The following is a 22179-nucleotide window of genomic DNA, read 5'->3' on the forward strand; positions in this document are numbered from 1 at the left end:
GCCACACACGTACTAGTGATGGAAGTGTGTCTGTCTGTCACTGTCATCAAATAAGCAAATAAAGTCCGCTTAAAAATAAAAACAAAAGAAGGTGCAATTTCAAAGTCAGCAAAGGAAATTGAAAAGCCATTATTTAAGTCAGAAATAAGAGATAAGGTCATCCACATGAAATATAAAAATATGCATCCTGAGGTGCATATTAGAAGTGCTTACAGTGGTTTACAAGAATACAGTAAACAAAATGTATCACAACATACTCAAAGTAATACCATAAATATGTGATTTATGAGAAACTATGTACATAGTGGGATTAAACTGTATAGCCACAAGCACAAAATTACAGAAAACTAGAGACACATGTAAGATTACACAATATAATCTAGGGCTAGCTATATGTACAGAGTGAAGGTGCAATGTGTGGAAGATCACACAGTGTGGTCAAGGGAGAACCAAGAGGGGGGAAGGTACTGGTGAAATATGAACCGGGGATTGAGATACTGCGGAAAAGTGGCACAATGAGATGTGCTTCGCTCAAGATCGCACAATTACTTCAAGAGTGAGCCAGGTAAATTGTGATGCAAAGAGATGTGGGATAATAGCAGATATTTGCATGGCTCTCATCATGCAGGTGCCTATTAAGATGCAGAATGCAGCCAAACAGGCATAAAGCGACTAACATTGAAGTGCAATGAAGAATTTGATTTATGCTTAAAAGTGAGCATTGAAAACTCGAAAGTAACATTAAAACATAAAGCTTGGCCACACCACAAGCTTAATCAAAGTTCCTGAATTCACAGTTCATTATACAAGAAAATAAACTCAGAAAACAAAAAGGCACAATGTAAATTCAAGAAGGAGAAAGGCCCCTCAGTTACCTGTAATCTAGTTGCTGGTTAAAATAGCATAGCTTAACTAGTTGCCACACCTCTTCTTTGTAAAAAAAAGAAAATGCACATATATGTGTAAATTGTTTCATTATGCTTGTAGTTTTGGTTAGTGTGTTTATTTAAGTGAATAGTAGTTTATTTTATAGATCAAAAGGTGTATGTGAGTGTGGAGTATTGCTAATGTGTATACATTTTTTAGTGTTAAGCATCTTGCTTAATGTTTTAGATTGTAGTGAAAATAGTACATTTTGCCCCTTCAGAGTCCAATACCTTTCTCAAATTGACTTAGGTTGAAGTGGGAATAGTAAATGCCACCCCTTTTGTGTCCAACACCTTCCCCGAATTGGAATAGATTGGAGTGGCAATAGTAAATATTGTCTCTTTAGCGTCTAACACCTTCCCCAAATTGTTTTAAATGGGAGTGGTAATAATAAATGTCAGCCCTTTCGTGTCCAACACCTATCTAAAATTGGTATAAACTGGAGTGGGAATAGTAAATGTCACCCATTTAGGATCCCTCACCTTTTCCAAATTGATTTAAATTGGAATGAGAATAGTAAATGTCACCACTTTAGTGTCCAACACGTTGTTGAAAGTGGTTTACATAGGAGTGTAATTATTTAATATCATAATAATTCAAATGTGAAATTCCTTTGTTTACATTGTATAGGTATGCTGCAGAAATCGTTTTTTTAAATTTAATTAATAGAGTTGTTTTTTAAACATATAAGAAAAAGTTGAAGCTGTATGTTTGTAATAGATAATGTTGTTAAAAAACGTTTAGAAGAAAGACACATTTTTCATTTTTTATGTTTTTAGAGTTTATTTAATGTATATTTTTATATGCTTAACCATATATATTTTTACTTGGAAATAAACTTTTATATATAGATACATAAAACTATTGTAATACATTTTTATTAATAAATAAAAAATGTAAATTATATTTCAATAGTATTGCTTTTTGTATATTTTCCACTTTATTTCTGGTTTACCTTAACCCCTTCGCTGCCAGGCCTTTTCCCCCTCCTGTGCCAGGCCTTTTTTTGCCTATTTGGGGCAGTTCGCGCTTAGGCCCTCATAACTTTTTGTCCACATACGCTAACCAAGCCAAATTTGCGTCCTTTTTTTCCAACATCCTAGGGATTCTAGAGGTACCCAGACTTTGTGGGTTCCCCTGAAGGAGGCCAAGAAATTGGCCAAAATACAGGGAAAATTTTCGTTTTTTTCAAACAAATTGGAAAAAGTGGCTGCAGAAGAAGGCTTGTGGTGTTTCCCCTGAAAATGGCATCAACAAAGGGTTTGCGGTGCTAAACTCAGCAGCTTCCCACCTTTCAGGAACAGGCAGACTTGAATCAGAAAACCCAATTTTTCAACACAATTTTGGCATTTTACTGGGACATACCCCATTTTTGCAATTTTTTGTGCTTTCAGCCTCCTTCCAGTCAGTGACAGAAATGGGCATGAAACCAATGCTGGATCCCAGAAACCTAACCATTTCTGAAAAGTAGACATAATTCTGAATTCAGCAAGGGGTCATTTGTGTAGATCCTACAGAAAATAACAACTGAAAAAGAAAAATATTGAAATTGAGGTGAAAAAAACATAAATGTTTCTCTACGTTTTACTCTGTAACTTTTCCCTGCAATATCAGATTATCGAAAGCAATATACCGTTATGTCTGCTGGACTCCTCTGGTTGCGGGGATATATAGGGCTTGTAGGTTCATCAAGAACCCTAGGTACCCAGAGCCAATAAATGAGCTGCACCCTGCAGTGCGTTTTCATTCTATACCCGGTATACAGCAATTCATTTGCTTAAATATAAAGAGTAAAAAATTGCTATCAAGAAAACCTTTGTATTTCCAAAAAGGGCACAAGATAAGGTGTTGAGGAGCAGTGGTTATTTGCACATCTCTGAATTCCGGGGTGACCATACTAGCATGTGAATTACAGGGCATTTCTCAAATAGATGTCTTTTTTACACACTCTCCTATATTTGGAAGGAAAAAATGTAGAGAAAGACAAGGGGCAATAACACTTGTTTTGCTAATCTATGTTCCCCCAAGTCTCCCGATAAAAATGATACCTCACTTGTGTGGGTAGGCCTAGCGCCCGTGACAGGAAACGCCCCAAAGCGCAACGTGGACACATCCAAATTTTTGAAAGAAAACAGAGGTGTTTTTTGCGAAGTGCCTACCTGTAGATTTTGGCCTCTAGCTCAGCCGGCACCTAGGGAAACCTACGAAACATGTGCATTTCTGAAAACTAGAGACCTAGGGGAATCCAAGGAGGGGTGACTTGTGGGGCTTGGACCAGGTTCTGTTACCCAGAACCCTTTGCAAACCTCAGAATTTGGCTAAAAAAACACATGTTCCTCACATTTCTGTGGCAGAAAGTTCTGGAATCTGAGAGGAGCCACAAATTTCCTTCCACCCAGCGTTCCCCCAAGTCTCCCGATAAAAATGATACCTCACTTGTGTGGGTAGGCCTAGCGCCCGTGACAGGAAACGCCCCAAAGCGCAACGTGGACACATCCAAATTTTTGGAAGAAAACAGAGGTGTTTTTTGCGAAGTGCCTACCTGTAGATTTTGGCCTCTAGCTCAGCCGGCACCTAGGGAAACCTACCAAACCTGTGCATTTCTGAAAACTAGACACCTAGGGGAATCCAAGATGGGGTGACTTGCGGGGCTCGGACCAGGTTCTGTTACCCAGAATCCTTTGCAAACCTCAAAATTTGGCTAAAAAAACACATGTTCCTCACATTTCTGTGGCAGAAAGTTCTGGAATCTGAGAGGAGCCACAAATTTCCTTCCACCCAGCGTTCCCCCAAGTCTCCCGATAAAAATGATACCTCACTTGTGTGGGTAGGCCTAGCGCCCGCGACAGGAAACGCCCCAAAGCGCAACGTGGACATATCCAAATTTTGGGAAGAAAACAGAGGTGTTTTTTGCGAAGTGCCTTCCTGTAGATTTTGGCCTCTAGCTCAGCCGGCATCTAGGGAAACCTACCAAACCTGTGCATTTCTGAAAACTAGAGACCTAGGGGAATCCAAGATGGGGTGACTTGCGGGGCTCGGACCAGGTTCTGTTACCCAGAATCCTTTGCAAACCTCAACATTTGGCTAAAAAAACACATGTTCCTCACATTTCTGTGGCAGAAAGTTCTGGAATCTGAGAGGAGCCACAAATTTCCTTCCACCCAGCGTTCCCCCAAGTCTCCCGATAAAAATGATACCTCACTTGTGTGGGTAGGACTGGCGCCCACAAAAGGAAAGGGCCCAAAACACAACGTGGACACATCACATTTTTTTATAAAAAGCAGTGCCTACCTGTGGATTTTGGCCTGTAGCTCAGCCGGCACCTGGGGAAACCTAGCAAACCAGTGCATTTTTGAAAACTAGAAACCCAGGGGAATCCAAGATGGGGTGACTTGCGGGGCTCTGACCAGGTTATGTTACCCAGAATCCTTTGCAAACATCAAAATTTGGCCCAAAAAACACTTTTTCCTCTCATTTTGGTGACAGAAAGTTCTGGAATCTGAGAGGAGCCACAAATTTCCTTCCACCCAGCGTTCCCCTAAGTCTCTCGATAAAAATGGTACCTCACTTCTGTGGGTAGGCCTAGCGCCCACAAAAGGAAATGGCCCAAAACACAACGTGGACACAACATATTTTTCACAGAAAACAGAGGTGTTTTTTGCAAGGTGCCTACCTGTGGAGTTTGGCCTGTAGCTCAGCCGGCCCCAGGGGGGGGGGCAGAAATGCCCTAAAATAAATTTGCCCCCTCAACCCCCACCCCCCCCCCCCCCCCCCGGGAGCGACCCTTGCCTACGGGGTCGCTCCCCCTGCGTGACATTGGCGCCAAAAAACAAATCCCCGGTGCCTAGCGGTTTCTGCCCCCTTGGGGGCAGATTGACCTAAAATCGCCCCAGAGGGGGCAGAAATGGCCTAAATACAATTTGCCCCCCAGGGGAGCGACCTTTGCCTGATGGGTCGCTCCCCATCTCTAAAAAAACAAACAAACCAAAAAAAAAATTTCCCCTGGCGCCTAGAGGTTTCTGCCCCCCCCCGGGGGCAGAAATGGCCTGAAATAAATGTGCCCCCCTAACACCCACCCCCCTCCCCGGGAGCGACCCTTGCCTACGGGGTCGATCCCCCTGCGTGACATTGGCGCCAAAAAACAAATCCCAGGTGCTTAGTCGTTTCTGCCCCCTTAGGGGCAGATTGACCCAAAATCGGCCAATCTGCCCCCAAGAGGGGCAGAAATGGTCTAAATATAATTTGCCCCCCTGGGGAGCGACCCTTGCCTGATGGGTCGCTCCCCATCTCTAAAAAAACAAACAAACAAAAAAAAAAACACAAAAAAAAAATTTGCCCTGGCGCCTAGAGGTTTCTGCGCCCCCCCGGGGGCAGAAATGGCCTTAAATACATTTCTCCCCCCCCCAACCTCCCCCCCCGGGAGCGACCCTTGCCTGCGGGGTCGCTCCCCCTGCGTGACATTGGTGCCAAAAAACAAATCCCCCGTGCCTAGCGGTTTCTGCCATCCCCGGGGGCAGATCGGCCTAATAATAGGCCGATCTGTCCCCAGGGGGGGCAGAAATGGGCTAAAATAAATTTGCCCCCAACCTCCACCCCCTCCCCCCGGGAGCGACCCTTGCCTACGGGGTCGCTCCCCCTGCGTGACATTGGCGCCAAAAAACAAATCCCTGGTGCCTAGTGGTTTCTGCCCCCTTGGGGGCAGATTGACCTAAAATCGGCCAATCTGCCCCCAAGGGGGGCAGAAATGGCCTAAATACAATTTGCCCCCCAGGGGAGCAACCCTTGCCTGATGGGTCGCTCCCCATCTCTAAAAAAACAAACAAACAAAAAAAAAACAAAAAAAAAGATTCACCCTTGCGCCTAGAGGTTGATCCCCCCCCCGGGGGCAGATCGGCCTAATATTAGGCCTATCTGCCCCCAGGGGGGGCAGAAATGGCCTAAAATAAATTTGAACCCCTAGGGAGTGACCCTTGCCTAAAGGGTCGCTCCCCTTGCGTGAAATTCACGCAAAGAAAAAACTCCCTGGTGTCTAGTGGTTTCTGTCCCCCCTTGGGGGCAGATTGACCTCATCAAAATAGGCCAATCTGCCCCCAAGGGGGGCAGAAATGGCCTAAATATATTTTTCCCTCAAGGGGAGCGACCCTTGCCTAAGGGGTCGCTCCCCACCTAAAAAAATAAAATGAAACATGAAAAAAAAAAATGGTCCCTGGTGCCTAGAGGTTTCTGCCCCCCCTGGGGGCAGATCGGCCTAATATTAGGCCGATCTGACCCCAGGGGGGGCAGAAAAGGCCTTTATGAAAAAATGCCCCCCATGGGAGCGACCCTTGCCCAAATATGTGAATTATAGTAAAAAAAAAAAAAAAAATCCCTGGTGTCTAGTGGGGTTTGAAAAGCCGGATTGCAAGCAATCCGGCTTTTGAAACCCTCGGAGAGACTTCAAAGGGAAGTAAATACTTTTCCTTCCCTTTGAAGCCCCTCCGGGCCTCTCCCAGTGATTGAAAGAGAAATGCTTTTGCATTTTTTTTAGTTTAATTTAGTAGCCAATTTTTTGTACCACTACCTTCCATTTTGTAATTTAGTTGTCACTTTTAGTGTATTTTCCGAATAGAGGTCTCAATAAGGTTCTGCTGTTTGTTGGAACAGGTAAGGCCTTTTAAAAGGTTTTTTTAGGGTTTGAGGAGGGTGTGTCTAGAGGTTAGTTACAGTGTTATATGTGTTTTTTTTGTAGGTTTAGTTGTACTCATGGTAGTTTTTTTCATTAGTATGTAGTCCTGGGTTTTGTTCCCTTTTCTAGTAATGTATTCATATGTTATGTTATATTGTGTATGTTATTGTTTTGTTATGATTAAATTAAATGTATATTGTAGGAAAATAGCCTCTTTCTAGCTTGGTTACCGCCACTTTTGGCCTGTTTGTCAGTGTGCTTGACTGTGTTCATTGGGATCCTGCAAACCAGGACCCCAGTGATTATGCTTTCTCTCCAAAAACTCTGTATTTCACCCACAATTGGCACACTCGTGCCCCCTTAAAAGTCCCTGGTATATGGTACCTACGTACCCAGGGCATTGGGGTTCCAGAGGATACCTATGGGCTGCAGCATATATTTTGCTACCCATATGGAGCGCATTCAAAAGCTTCTGCAGGACTGCCATTGTAGCCTGCATTACAAAAGGTGCAAGTACCCTTTCACTTCCATTTTTCCCTATTCCAGGTCACTTAGAAGTCATCCCCCGGGTAGGCCTTCTAGCCTAGAGAGCAGGGTGCAAAGTACCTATGTGTGCTCCCCTGCTTCTGCAGGCACCAACTGCGACGGTGACTGGCTGCGTGGATCCCCTCTCCTGCTGAGCTGCATGGATCCTGCATCATGGGTGGTGGACTGAAGTAGTCCTGACTGCCCTCTCTTCCAGCTGTCCAACTTTGGTGGCCTCCCCAGGCAAGACAGTACCCCTGTGCACTAAGTAATTTGCAGCTGTCAAGGCTTGTTGGCATCCTTCCTTCAAGTTCTTTATGCATCCTGAAGCTCTGGCCCCCAGCACTCCATCCTGTGATGCACAGCTCCTTGAGTGAATCACTGGCAGCGTGGGAGCCTTTGTCGTTTTGCTGCATGGGCCTCTTCTGCAACTTCCTTGTCCCCGTCCTGTGGGACTCCTGTGTGAGCTGCCTGGTCTTCTGTGGCTCCCTGTACTGCTGAGGGCCCCCTCTGACTCCCTCTCCTGGATAGAGCCAGCCTGGTCCTTCCTGGTCCCCGACAGCGCCATTTTCCACTAACCAGAAGCTTTGCATGGACCAAGGCTTGTTGTCGGACTCCAACAATGCAGACCCGACTGCAATCCTCCTCCGGTATGGGACATCACCTGCACCCTCCAGGAACCCAACTCTGTCTTCTTGGGTGCAGTGCTGACTCTTCTTCCTCACCGGTGGTTCACTTCTTGCACCTTCCTTTTGGTGGGTTGGGGCTCCTGACCTTCCTGGACTCTTCTGTGCTTCTTGGACTTGGTCCCCTCTTTCCACAGGTCCTCTGGTCCAGGAAACCACTGTTGGTGTCTTGCAGTCTCTTCTGGGTTTTGCAATATTCTTTTGTGCTTCTTTGTGTGTGATCTAGGAAACTTACTGTGATTTACTCCTGCTTTCCTGGTCGCTGGGGTGGGTTCTGGTACTCACCTATGGGCTTTCTAAGTACTACCAGCTCCCCTCTACACACTACACTTGCCTAGGTGGGAGACTGACTTTCGCATTCCACCTTCTTAGTATATGGTTTGTGTTCCGCTAGGCCCATTTCTAACTATTGTGATATTCACTAATTGCACTGTTTTATGTCTATTTCTGCATACTAGTGTATATAATTTGTGTATTACTTACCTTATAAGGGAGTCTTGGCTGCTCATCCACAGCTACCTCTATAGAGCCTGGCTTCTGGACACTGACTACACTAGTAAGGAATAACTGGACCTGGTTTAAGGTGTAAGTACCCACTACACACCAGGCCAGCCTCCTACATTTATGTATTTTTTGGGAATGTAATGTTTTTTGCAGGTGGGTTTTCTGTTGAATTTTCCAGGATTTTTTCTACAAATGTGTCCTATGGTCATTTTGGATATACTGTTGCACTCTTATTTTTCTCCCCCCTGATACAGCAGCGAGGACCTGCAGATGGGTTTCAGACTAGATATCCGAAAATAAAACACTTGAAGAACAAAATCAGAGATCAGAGTTCTGGGGTCTGAAGCAGACCTTCAGACGCTTACTGCCCCAGTGTTCCTATGAGGGAAGTGATTTGAACTCTAATTCGCAACATTTGCCCACAGTGTCTTTATAGTTCACAAGGTGTATATCTAGGAGTACTGGGAAAGGTTGAGGTGGTGTTAAGTCTCCCCAAGCTAGACTAGATCTGGGACCTCCAGCAGTTGCTCTTGACCAGCAGGATATGGTACCTTCAGATTCCATCACAACTTTATCGCATCTCCCATCATGTGGACATAGTGTTGCATGAAGGACCCATTCCTGTGCTTTAATCACTTCTCCTCTTATACCTGCTGCCCTTGCTGTCACACTGGTCAGTGGAAGGCACGCTACACTACTCTGAGGGGCGAGGACGGCATACGGCGGTGGACGGCGGCTGCGACCATGAACACGGCAAATTGCAGCTCCCAGCCGGGGGCCGTCTCCTAGGGTTCCACCAGCCAGGAAACCGCAGATGCTGCGGGGGGAGCGCTAGTGACGCGCGCCAAGCAGCAGCCGTGACCACGAGCACAGTGAATTGGAGCTCCTTGGACCTACCAGCCCAGAAGCAGTGGAGACCACAGGAGAGGCGCTGATGGCGTGGTGTCGAGGGGGTGGGGTGCAACGTGCGGCGGTTGCAAATTGCGGATCCCGACCTCTTTTTGCAGCTAGACCCACCTATCAGGTCGGTGGCCGCAGAGAAGAATTGGTGACACCGGCGGGACACTGCCGGTGACAGCATGGTACAGCGCGCGGCCGCAGGCTGCAGGTGCAGTGAGCTGAGAGTGGTACAGGCCGTGACCCCTGGTACTTTCTCCCCCACTGTGGGCTGGTTCGTTGCCCTGACATAGGATTCACCTGCCCTCTGCTGGCCCCTTGATTTCCGCCTGCGTTCACTGATATTTCATTATCAGGGAGTTGGTGGAGGCTCCCTTTACCCCGAGCTGGGTTGAGTGTTGTGCTCCTGAGGGCCCCGGATGCTTTTCCACCCCTGACTGTCCCTCCTGGCCTGTTTTGTGAGAGTGGAGCCACCAGGTGCCCAGAGAAGTTGCAGGGATGCAATTCTTTCCTCTCATCTGATCACCCTCTCTGCTCTAATCATCTTTGGAAGCATTCATTATCTAACAGTACAGGGCGCCTAGAGAGGTTGCAGGGATGCACCGGAAGCCACAAGGTACTGTTGGTCTTCTTAAACACCACTTGTTAGACCTGACAGCCTTAGGGTGGTCACCTCTAACTTTTTGACTGCCTCCCTCCACTTTTTGGACACTGTTTTTGCTGGCTTTTAGACTCTGCGCACTTTATCACTGCTAGCCAGTGCTAAAGTGCATATGCTCTCTCCCTTTAAACATGGTAACGTTGGATCATACCTGATTGGACTATTTATTTTACTTATAAGTCCCTAGTGATGTGCACTATATGTGCCTAGGGCCTGTAGATTAAATGCTACTAGTGGGCCTGCAGCACTGGTTGTGCCACCCACTCAAGTAGCCCCTTTACCTTGTCTCAGGCCTGCCATTGCAAGGCCTGGGTGTGCAGTTTCACTGTCACCTCGACTTAGCATTTAAAAGTACTTGCCAAGCCTAAACCTCCCCTTTCTCCACATATAAGTCGCATCTAATGTGTGCCCTAGGTAACCCCTAGAGCAGGGTGCTGTGTGGGTGAAAGGCAGGACATATACCTGTGTAGTTTACATGTCCTGGTGGTGTAAAACTCCTAAATTAGTTTTGCACTACTGTGAGGGCTGCTCCCTTCATAGGTTAACATTGGGGCTGCCCTCTTACAGTATTGAAGTGGTAGCTGCTGCTGATCTGAAAGGAGTAGGAAGGTCATATTTAGTATGGCCAGAATGGTAATACCAAGTCCTGCTGACTGGTGAAGTTGGATTTAATATTACTATTCTAGAAATGCCACTTTTAGAAAGTGAGCATTTCTTTGCACTTAAATCTTTCTGTGCCTCACAATGCACGTCTGGCTGGGCTTCGTTGACAGCTCCTTGTGCATTCACTCAGACACACCCCAAACACAGGGTACTCAGCCTCACTTGCATACATCTGCATTTTGAATGGGTCTTCCTGGGCTGGGAGGGTGAAGGGCCTGCTCTCACACAAAGGACTGCCACACCCCCTACTGGGACCCTGGCAGACAGGATTGAACTGAAAGGGGACCTGGTGCACTTCTTAGCCACTCTTTGAAGTCTCCCCCACTTCAAAGGCACATTTGGGTATAAAACAGGGCCTCTGCCCTACCTCATCAGACACTTGCTGGAGAAGAAACCTGAACCAGAACCTGCATCCTGCCAAGAAGAACTGCCTGGCTGCCTAAAGGACTCACCTGACTCTTTTCTAGAAAGGACTGCTGCCTTGCTGTTGCCCTGCTGTCTTGCTGAACTCTTGTCTGGCTGTAAAAGTGCTCTCCAAGGGCTGGATAGAGCTTGCCCTCCTGTTCCCTGAAGTCTCAGGACCAAAAAGACTTCTCTTTTTCATTTGGACTCTTCGAGCGCTGAAGATTTCGATGCACAGCTTGCTCTGCGGCGAGAAAAATGCCGCACACCGACGCCGATCGATGCAACGCCTTCAGGGCAACCGGAACTTCGACGCACGGCCTCGCAAGGACAACGCCGCCCGACTTCCAGAGGAGAAATCGACGCTACACCTGCCGTGGGAACAAAACTTCGACGCACAGCCTCGCGGAACGACGCATAGCCGGAAAACAAGCCGAAGAATCCACGCACAGACCCCAGGACATCTGGTAATCCTGCGATCCACAGAAAGAGACTGTCCGCACGCCGGAAAACAACGCACGACTTCCCCACGTGAAAAATAACGACGCAAGTCCGTGTGTGCAGGGGAGAAATCGACACACACACCATTTTTCCACGTATCTCTTCTTCTGCGGCCCTTTGCAGAGATTTTCCACTTTAAACCAGGTACTTTGTGCTTGAAAGAGACTTTGGGGGTGATTCTAACTCTGGCGGGCGGCGGAGGGCGCCCGACAAAGTTCCCCCGCCAGAACACCGCTCCGCGGTCAGAAGACCGCCGCGGTGATTCTGTGTTTCCCGCTGGGCTGGTGGGCGACCACCAGAAGGCCGCCCGCCAGCCCAGCGGGAAACCCCTTCCCACAAGGAAGCCGGCTCCGAATGGAGCCGGCGGAGTGGGAAGGGTGCGACAGGTGCAGTTGCACCCGTCGGGATTTTCAGTGTCTGCAAAGCAGACACTGAAAATCTTTGTGGGGCCCTCTTACGGGTGCCCCTGCAGTGCCCATGCCATTGGCATGGGCACTGCAGGGGCCCCCAGGGGCCCCACGACACCCCTCACCGCCATCCTGTTCCTGGCGGTCGAAACCGCCAGGAATAGGATGGCGGTGAGGGGGTCGGAATCCCCCATGGGGGATTCCTCAGGGCAGCGGAAAACCGGCGGGAGACCGCCGGTTTTCCGTTTCTGACCGCGCCCATACCACTGCGGTCAGAATGCCCTTAGGAGCACCGCCAGCCTGCTGGCGGTGCTCCCGCCGACCCCGGCCCTGGCAGGCAAGGACCGCCAGGGTTAGAATCAGCCCCTTTGTTTGCTTTTTAAAGACTTAAGACACTTTATATCACTTTTCAGTGATATCTCTACAATTTCACATTGCATCTTTATTCGTTTTGACCTACAATTATCCTGATAAATATTATATATTTTTCTAAACACTGTGTGGTGTATTTTTGTGGTGTTATATGGTGTTATTGTATGATTTATTGCACAAATACTTTACATATTGCATTCTAAGTTAATCCTGATTGCTCGTGCCAAGCTACCAGGGGGTGGAAACAGGATTATTTTGGATTGTGTGTGACTTACCCTGACTAGAGTGAGGGTTCTTGCTTGGACAGAGGGTAACCTGACTGGCAACCAAAAAGCCCATTTCTAACACCACTCCAATTATTTTCTACTCTCACCTGGCCACCCCCGCTCTAATCATCTTTGGAAGTCCTCATCATCTAACAGAACATTTCCCATTTTAAAACAAGTGAAACACCCTACCGTCGGCCACAATTACTGCAAAAAAACTGAGATCTGGCTGATTGCTTCGTCAGAGATCCTGTTCCAAAACAACATCCAATACTTTGTGCAATAAAGCTACAGACACTTTGGGCCTAAAATACTGAAATGAAATCTTTTCCTTATGGGACAAATAGAAGGGCCCCTTTAATCTGTCAATGCCTGGTCCTCCAGACTGCAAGGTCTTTCTCTCATCAGAAGAGCTGCTCCCTTCTTGTCCTTATCCCAAGGATTCAGTCCTCCCTCACATTCCAGCAGATCCAAACAGGAGCCGGGTCACATCTCACACATCTTCCTTGAGCCTTTGGCTTTCTGTAAAGTTTCTTCACCTTCTCCAAGTACAATCCCTCCATTAAATTGTGATCTAACTAGCCTGGCCTTTGTAAAGGAAATTTAATAGCTTGAACTTGGTACTGACGATCCTTTTCCATGCGCTGGCCCGGAAACTCTTCCTGTGAACTTCACCCTCCCTGACCTCGATTTGGAACTCCTTCAAAGACATGGGTCCCACCAGGAAGCCAAATCTCCCCCGCCATCTCCTCTACCTCCATCCACGGGTTTGCAGCTCTTTAGCAGCACACCCTCCAACCATTCCTCACTATGTTCTCACCTTTCGACGACACCCAACCTGAGTCTAAATGTTAACCCTTTAAACAGTATCCCTGATCAAAATGTTTTGGTCTCCTCTTCACTCTTAAGCTTTGAGTGTCTTTTATCTTCTATTTTGAACCTTCTAGAAAAATTGGTTGGAAGATCTGACTGTATTTTTGATTCCGTAGCGGCCATTCTAAAGGAAATGACAGCTGGCAATGGAGTAAATCCTGGATTCTTCACGCAACATAATAACCTTTTAGCACGCATCATACTCCAGGAAACAACGAAACACCCCTTCGTACTGATTTTTGCTCTCAGGCTAGTGCACTGTATGTGGGACTATCACCTATGATTCCCACTCCTATTGAGAGCCCAGTCAACTCCATTAGATTTGTATTAAGTGACATTTTTCATCAGAGAAAGACCCGGCTCCAGTCTCTCAAAACTCTGAGTCAGTCATGTTTCCAATCTTCAAAGCTACGTAAAAGAAAAAAAGTGAAAAGTTCAAAAAAATCAATCTGGAAACATCCTAAAAAAGGACAGACAAAGATACGATTCTCCAAAGATCAATCTGGCCCGCAAGATCCTTTAACCCAGGACGTGCCAGTTCTAAATTCTCACTTTACACCTACATTTTCCCAGGCAGTGCCCTTACCTCATCGTCCCATCGGCAACCCTGAAATGGTCAACGCAATTTTGGCCCTTGATCTGACTGTTTCTCAACCAATTAGCTCATCCTTGAATCCCTCTGCACAATCCTTTGGAGCAACTTCAGGACTCAAGCCTGCCCGGATTTGGCCCCAACCCATCAAAAGGGGACAGGGTTGTTTCCCTGAGGACACTTTGACTTTAGACTTCAAGCTCTTATTTGATAATGATCTCTTTTTTAACAGATCCCAATTGTTAAAATGCTTTTCTGACATTGAACCTCTTAGACTGATTGAAAGTAGGGATATACTCTTGGTCTATCTGAAGGCCTCCGATTTTGGTCCCTTGTCTTGAGTATCCTTTTTCTCCAAATTGCTTGTCAACAAAATCTTAAGTAACTTCGGGCCAGATGTAGGTAAGTAGAAAATTGCAACTTGCAATTTGCGAGTCATAGCGACTCGCAAATTGCAACTCGCAATACGAGATGCAGAAAGGTGTCTCAGACACCTTCTGCGACTCGCTATGGGGTCACAAAGACCCACCTCATGAATATTTATGAGGTGGGTCGCAGTTTGCGACCCCATAGCGAGTCTAGGCACTCACAGGGATGGTGGCCTGCTGGAGACAGCAGACCACCATGTCTGTGACTGCTTTTAAATAAAGCAGTTTTTTTTTTTTCTTTTTGCAGCCCGTTTTCCTTAAAGGAAAACGAGCTGCAAAAAGAAAAAATACTGAAACCATTTAGTTTTGTTTTTTTCAGAGTAGGCAGTGGTCCATAGGACCACTGCCTGCTCTGAAAAATATTTTTTGTGGCATTCACAAAGGGGAAGGGGTCCCATGGGGATCACTTCCCTTTTGCAAATGAGAAGTGGATGGTAACTGCGAGTTGGTTTGCGACCGCTTTTGCGGTCACAAAGCAACTCTACATTGCGATGCGGTCGCAAATAGGAAGGGAACACCCTTTCCTATTTGCGAGTCGGTACCGACTTGCAAAATGTGACTCTGCATCGTGTAAGGCCTTTTGCGCCTCACAAACTGCGTTTTTTCACCGTTTGCGAGGCGCAAAAGGCTTCCTACATCTGGCCCTTAGAGTCTCTACAGTGTAAAGGTATCGATGTAGTTCCTGTCTTGAGCGGGACGGGTTTAAAGTTAACTGAGTGGGACCCCCAGCTTCCAGATGGGGCGTGGAAACCTACCTCCCCAGTCATCCCTTTTGCTAACCCTGACACTAATTTCCATACCTATCAGGACTTCAAAATTTACCTGGAGGTTCACGGCCGAGAAGTATTACTTAGGGACTCCCCAGTTTGTCCGCCTTCTGATTTAAGAACTAATCCCCATTCTTTGAATTGGCTACTGGCAGTGTTAAGTAGTTCTGCTACAACTTCACGGCTAACAGCTCCATCAATGTAGCAATGAACTTACCTTTATATCTTGGAATGCAGCAGGTGTAAAGTCTAAAAGGGAAAAAATTGACTTTGTGGACTCCTTAAATCCTGATAGAATTTGCCTCCAAGAAACCTGGTCTATTGGGGAGTTGCAGTTTAAAAATTATTACTCTCTTTAATGCAAGGCCACCCCCTCAACGAGGGGACGCGCCAAGGGAGGGGTTGCATGTTTGTTGTCAAATAGGCTGCATTGGCAGTATGAATGTTTTAGAGACCCCAGTAACCTGTTTTTAGCCCTAACCTTACACGGTATATGAGTTGGAGACAAGGTAACCTCCCTCATTTTGATTAATTCTTATGTCCCCCCTTGCGTTCCTTTTAACAATCTTCTAGTCAAGGTTTTTTTTATTACAGTAAGGAGCTCTGCGGCAGGAATCCAGAAACCCAAGTCATTATGGTAGGAAATCTAAATTGTAAGATTTCTAACTTGGGGCTTGCATCCTTTTGGGATGAGAAAAGGAGGAAGCATTTGGACTACCTCCTTGTATTTTCCCAAACAAAATAAGGCCTGATAAGCGTGGGAAGCTCTTTCTTGAGTATCTTAGGGAGAATGATTGTATAGTTGCTAACGGTAGACTCCTATCTGACTCCCCAGCCCATTTCACACATAAATCGCCTAGGGGTGCTGCAATCCTGGACTACGTGGTATTGAGCTATCAGTCTTTTTCCTTGATAAAGGATATAATAATATTACAGACTACCCTTAGTGATCATAATATTTTGGTTGTCTCTCTCGACTTGAAGGCTCAATCTGCCGATTCATGGAGTTAGGCAGGGCAGCACCCCAAGCTTAATTTCAAAACGGGAAGAACATATTGGTCCCCGGGTAGTTTCAAGGGGCTCAAAGATATCCTAGAAAGTACCCTGAATCATCTCCGCAGCTGGGTAGGAAAAGTAATGGAGAGTTTTACTGTTTATATGCAAATTGTTGTTTTGATTCCCCCCAAGAAGCCACAGAGTAATCGTATAGCAAAACCCCACTCCCTAGTATTATTGAATAGAGAAATTAATGCTCTTATTCGTAAAAGGAATAGGGATCAAACGTCTGTGAGGCAATCCCATCTAGGCATCTTAAAAAGAAGGAGGAGGAGGTTAAGAGGGCGCCTAAAAAAGGATGATACAGATAGATTTTGGGTTGCAGTAAGAGAAGCAGCCTCTTCTGGCCACACTAGGCGGTTTTGGTCTCTGATCACAGAAGGGTGTGGTAAAATGACCAAGCCCCTCCCAACGTCCATCAACAAATTAAGCTGGTCGGCTTTTTTATCTGACCTTTATGCTTCTAATGGGACTACAGTTGAATTCCCCCAAACCAGATTTGATTCCTCATATTCATATCCCACTCTAAAAGAAATTGAGGCTGCCATAAGAGGAATGCGTAGTTCTGCTGCAGTGGCCCAGATGAAATCCCAATACAGTTAATAAAACATGACATGTCCTCTCGGTGTAGGATTTTATTCCCGGTGTATCAACATTGTTACAAAGCCAGGAATGTCCCTCAATCTTGGAAGAGTAGCATCATTGTCCCTTTGTATAAAAAAGGGGATCACAGTTGCCCTGGGAATTACCGCCAGATTGCACTTTTGGATGCAGTCGGAAAAAATGTTTGCCAAATTTTTGCTGTCACAGATTAATGATTGGGGAGTAGGGTATACAATTATTCCCTTAGAGCAGTCAGGCTTCAGGAGAAATCATGGCACAATTGACAATATCTCAGTTTTGCAAGTAATTAACGGAAAATATGTCTCTCTGAGGGGGGAAGTGATCTACGCAGCCTTTGTAGACTTCTCCACAACATTTGATAAGGTAGATCGTGTCTTGATATGGAAGAAGCTCCTAAGACTAGGCATGCCCGGTATTCTCTTTGACCTTGTGGTAGCCCTTCACTACTCCACCTGGTGCAGAATTTTGCTAGGGGGTGAACGAGGTGTATACCATGCCATTCCAACCAAAAACGTCCTAAAACAAGGGTGTATGTTGGCCCCATTGCTATTTTCCCTGTATCTTTCGGACTAACCTGCTCATTTAACTCAATGTGAGGGTTTTGCCCCTAAATTAGGAGGTAGACTGTTATGTTGTCTACTTTACGCAGATGACAATTTATTTTAGATCGCACCTCAAAGGGGCTCAATAATCGTCTTCAAGCCCTCAAACAATACACTGAAGCACACTTTTTAAAGGTAAATTGCTCTAAAAGCAAAATGTTGTGCTTTCATGGGAATAAAAGATTTAAGTACAGCATCTTCCCAGCCTTATTGCTTCATCGCCACAGGTGGCTGCGCTCTGTTTTACTTTTTCCTTTAGTACTGCTTCCAATTTATTACAAGCCCTCATTCAGCCGAATGAAATGTTTTGTGCTAGAGTTTTTAACTATTGTAAGTGTTTCATATCATTGTACTAGTCTAATCAACCTGTCCACGAAAGTTTAATCCTTTTTATTTTTTCTGTGTTTTTTTTATAAATATGTATCATTTTATGTGGACCTCCAGCGGAGTTCCGTAACATAATAAATAAATAAACTTGAAACTTGAAACTTATTGTTTTTTAGCATTCACTGTTTAGGGTCTGATTATGAGGTTGGTGGTCGGAAAACCCATCCGCCAGACCTGTGGTGAGGAGACTGCTGTGGAGCTGGCGTGCTCCCCAGTGACCCCACTGATCTGACCTGGGGTTTCCGCCGGTCAGCTCAGTGGAAAACAAGCAGCAGCATTAGACGCTCTCCAATGCCATCGCACCGGGGGCCTCTCTAGCATCCTCCTAATGCACACTGTAGATAGTGCACATTCCGATGGTGCTGGGGAGGGGGGTACCTCTACTGCAATGTCGTGGGCAGTGCAAGGGTCCCTGTGGGGCCCCCTGCACTTGTTCTCTGCCATGAAAAGGCAGGTGAACAACAAGGTTGTAATCAGCAGGGTGCCCTGGCTGATCACAACCAAGACCACCATCAGCCTGTCGGGATCAGAGATCCTGGTGAAGACGGCAGTCAGTTGGCAGGTCCACCTGCCAACTTTGTAATGTAACGGTCAGACCGCCTCAGCCTCAGACTCGTAATCTGGGCCTTAGTGTGTGATACTTTTGGAGCTATTATTCCTGCTGTAGGAGTAGCCTTGAATGATGAGAAAATTAGAAAGCTTTCCACAGTAGTAGACAACATTGCTTCTAGTACTGCAGGTACATTGCTAAGAGTGGATACTGAATTAGTGACTATTAGGTCTATGGTCTTGCAAGACAGACTTACTTTAGATATTTTTTTGGCTGAGAAAAGTGGTTGTTCGCAAAATGCTGAAAGTGCAACATTGTTGTACTTATATCCAGGTAAGAGCAAAGAGATAGAAGGATTCACAAAGAAAATTCTGATTTCAAACCTGAATTGGAAGATTTAGGAACAGAAAGTGTTCTAGGAACCTTGAGAAAAGGGGGCTTGGCTATATGTAGTTAATTTGGGAGCATTGATAGTGGATTTTTAGGTGCAGTTTTAAGGCCTGTTATTGGCATTTGCTTAGTTTGCTCATTGGTGATGTATAAGAGATTCCAGTGTCTAAACAGAAGAAAGCAAAGGAAGGAAGAAATAGAAATGGAGTAGAGAAAGGTTAAGAAAGATGGAGTTCGAAAACTCTAGACATAAATTCTGGACTCAGCTGAGTAGCAAAGTTGATTCTGAAGTTTCATTTGTGTATTTTTTGATAGCTGTTAGCCATCAGAGAGGGGATCCGAAGAGCGAACTTGTATATATGCATAAATAATGCAATTAGTGGTAAAATGGAACTTACCTTACTAAAATAACATGCGCATATTAGTTATTTAAAGGTGACCACACTGAGCATATATAAGCAGCACCTGAGTTATCATGCTGTGCAACTTAGGTTAGCTATATTTTTAATTGCTGTTTTAAAATGTTGCATCTCGTATGGCAAAAAGCCAGTTTTTTTATTTTTGCTTGTTTTACATGTTCATATATTTCTCCACTGCAGATGCAGTCTTAAGATGCCTTTGCTAGGTAGTGAAACGTTTATTGTTATGTATTAGACGATGGATAGTGAGATTCTTACCAAAAGAAGAAGAGGAATTGCCAGGACAGGAGAGCGACTCATGGGAAAATCTGTTTGTACCCAACAGATTGCCCATATCAACATCCCAAGGACATTGCAGTGTATAGGCTTTGTGTTGCCCTGAGATAGAGTAGTTCACATACTCCCAGGAGAAGATGAAATTGTATTGGTCTACAGTGGGGGAATGGACACAAATGCTGTTAACTTGGAGCTGAGAAAATCCTTCTTGTCTCTGTTAATCTCCACTGACCAACTACAAAAGCTTCATGGGTGAGCAGTCATATTCTCTCTTCACATTCTCCCATCAGAGGCCTTCATCTAGTTTCTGAAGCTCACACCTTATTTTATTTGCCTAGCTATACGCCCTTACCTGACCTGTACCTGTTTAATTTAGACCAGGGAATGTCCTTTTATGGAACACACTTTGTAGATAATTTGCATTCTTTACTTAGTAATTATCAATCAATCACCATTTGGAAAAATTAACTGGAACGGTAATGCTCAAATGCTGAATACTTAAAGGTTAATGAATTTAATGTGACTACATTTGTTTAATAAATCTATGGTTTGTTTCCTGTGAAGCCCAATTGGTTTTCTCTGTCTATGGAAATGTAGACATGTAGAGTTTGTCTAACATACTTTTCCTGTGCTGACTTATATGGTAACTTTGAGGAGTAAGTCCTACCCAGCAGATGGGAAAAACGTCTGGTAGCAGAACAAATAAATACTGTTGGCACAGTTTCCCTGGGTCAGGTTCATCAACCAACCAGTAATTCATGTGATGGAATACCCCCCCTTCCAATGTATTTAATCTAGACACTTCCAATCAAAACCTTTTGGATTATAGAACATGAACATTTCCACTTATTCTGATGCATGGAATATTTGCTTACACTATCTAGGCCTGTCTTTAAAACACTCATATATAATCTCTTGTAATCTGTTCATTTGATTTTTTACGACCTTTATAAGACCTACTGACATGTTTTGTTCTGTATTTTTGCTAGATTTGAAATCGCACATCCGCTTTGCAGGTAACTAAAAACATTATTTTTTAAATCATCCATTATGTGGGGACTCAGCTGTTGTTTCATTGGTATAATAACTGCAAGAGATATGAGATATCATCCACACCTAAGTAAAGTACAATATGCTTCCACACAATGGCTGTGTTTGGCCATCTCCTAACTTATCTTAAAAGCTCTAACAGCATCTAGTCAGGGATATATATTTCCAAACTACCATGACTGGCAACAAGGGCAATGACAAAATATTCTCTACCTCAACACCACTGGAGCTGGCTATGCTAAGGATGAGTCTATTTCTACATTACTCGAGTGGCTGGTAACATGCTGCATGGGTTCCATGCATTGTCTAACAAACATAACCCATGTCACTTAGAAACTTGGCTATCATAGTTGAATTGCCATTCATAACCAGCATGAGAAACACTGTAATGTGAACACAACACACAGTTTGCAACCATCATCTCCCTCACACCACAGACCAAACGCAAGGATGGAATGTTTGTAATTTTCCTCAATACATTTCTCACTACTGCCTTTTCACAACATCTAATCAGTGGCATAGCTTAGCCAGTAAAATTGGGGGTCGGGGTGGTGGTGTAAGCTTTGGATTTTGCAGCAATCACACTGGCATATAATGTTAAAATGCAGATTGATAGGGATAGTAAGTGAGACAAAAACGGAAAGATGGAGAGTGTGTGTGTGTATTTGTGTCTTTGTGTATGTACAATGTACTGGGGAAATCTGACAGCTACCTCACCGTACCTGACTGAAAGCACCTGTACCCTACGATTTAATAGAAAATACATTCATTAAGGCGGTGGAACATCCCAAACACCCTCGCCCCAAAACGACACTCCTGCATCCAATCCAATACTGTTCCGATTCCACCAGTCTGCCTCAGGGAGATGCTGTACATGGACCAGTTGCAGCCTGGAAGTCACCACTAAAACTCCAACAAAGTCTCTGTATAACTTCTGTAGGCTTCCCATTTCAATCTTGGACACAGTGGAAAAAAACGTAGTTGCTTTCATTGGCTTTGGGTTCCATAATGCAAGTATTCAATAAAACTGGCATCTATTGTGCATTACTTTAGTATGCTATATATGCAGAATAAAGAGGGAGTGAGACCTTAAGAAAGTCTCTCCCTGTGCCCCTGAATTTATCAAGGTGTTTTTTTAGTTCAATATTTGCTCATAGGCAGCCAGTTTGTACATTTAGAGTCATGTTTCAAATTTTGGACATGTGTTCAGGTGCCATAGTGTCAGGATACAGATTTTGCATGCATGATGCCATACAGTACATAATGGGAAATCGAGGAACGGTGATCAGTACCAGCGGTGATCTTTACCAGTCCTGAGGTCTGTGTAAACTGCTGCCGGGGGGTTGAAATTTGTCACCAATGTGATCAATGATACATGCACCATTGCAGTAGATACAGTTATTGGAGTGGGGGAGAGATGTGGGGGTAGTATGCTCCCGGATGTGTAGCTCCTTTGTCCATCCTGTCTCTCGGTTATGACCAGGGCGGTTCACCTGGGGTGTGTCCTATTTTGTTCTCCAGGGGCATCTTACATCTGTGTTTGTGCTGAGAAGGGGGTGTGGTCAGGTGCAGTGCTGCAGGTGTATCATGTGTCTGTTCACCTCCCACCCAGGACATACAACATAATCATGGAGACCTGGCTGCTGAGCACTGTGTGCTTTATAAAGTCTTGCCATATGTCCCTGAATT

General features: G+C 45.1%; 1 protein-coding gene across 2 annotated transcripts in view; it reads left to right on the top strand.

Annotated features, from left to right (window-relative positions):
* Positions 1 to 22179, top strand: part of LOC138299191 (E3 ubiquitin-protein ligase TRIM39-like) — a 170307-nt gene that overhangs the window by 137638 nt on the left and 10490 nt on the right. For both annotated transcript variants that reach the window (XM_069237289.1, XM_069237290.1), the window contains one exon: positions 20430 to 20456. In XM_069237289.1, coding sequence (XP_069093390.1) covers positions 20430 to 20456 — 27 coding nt within the window. The remainder of the gene's footprint in view (positions 1 to 20429; positions 20457 to 22179) is intronic.

Source organism: Pleurodeles waltl, chromosome 6 (genome assembly GCF_031143425.1).
Source record: "Pleurodeles waltl isolate 20211129_DDA chromosome 6, aPleWal1.hap1.20221129, whole genome shotgun sequence".
NCBI classification, from domain to species: domain Eukaryota; kingdom Metazoa; phylum Chordata; class Amphibia; order Caudata; family Salamandridae; genus Pleurodeles; species Pleurodeles waltl.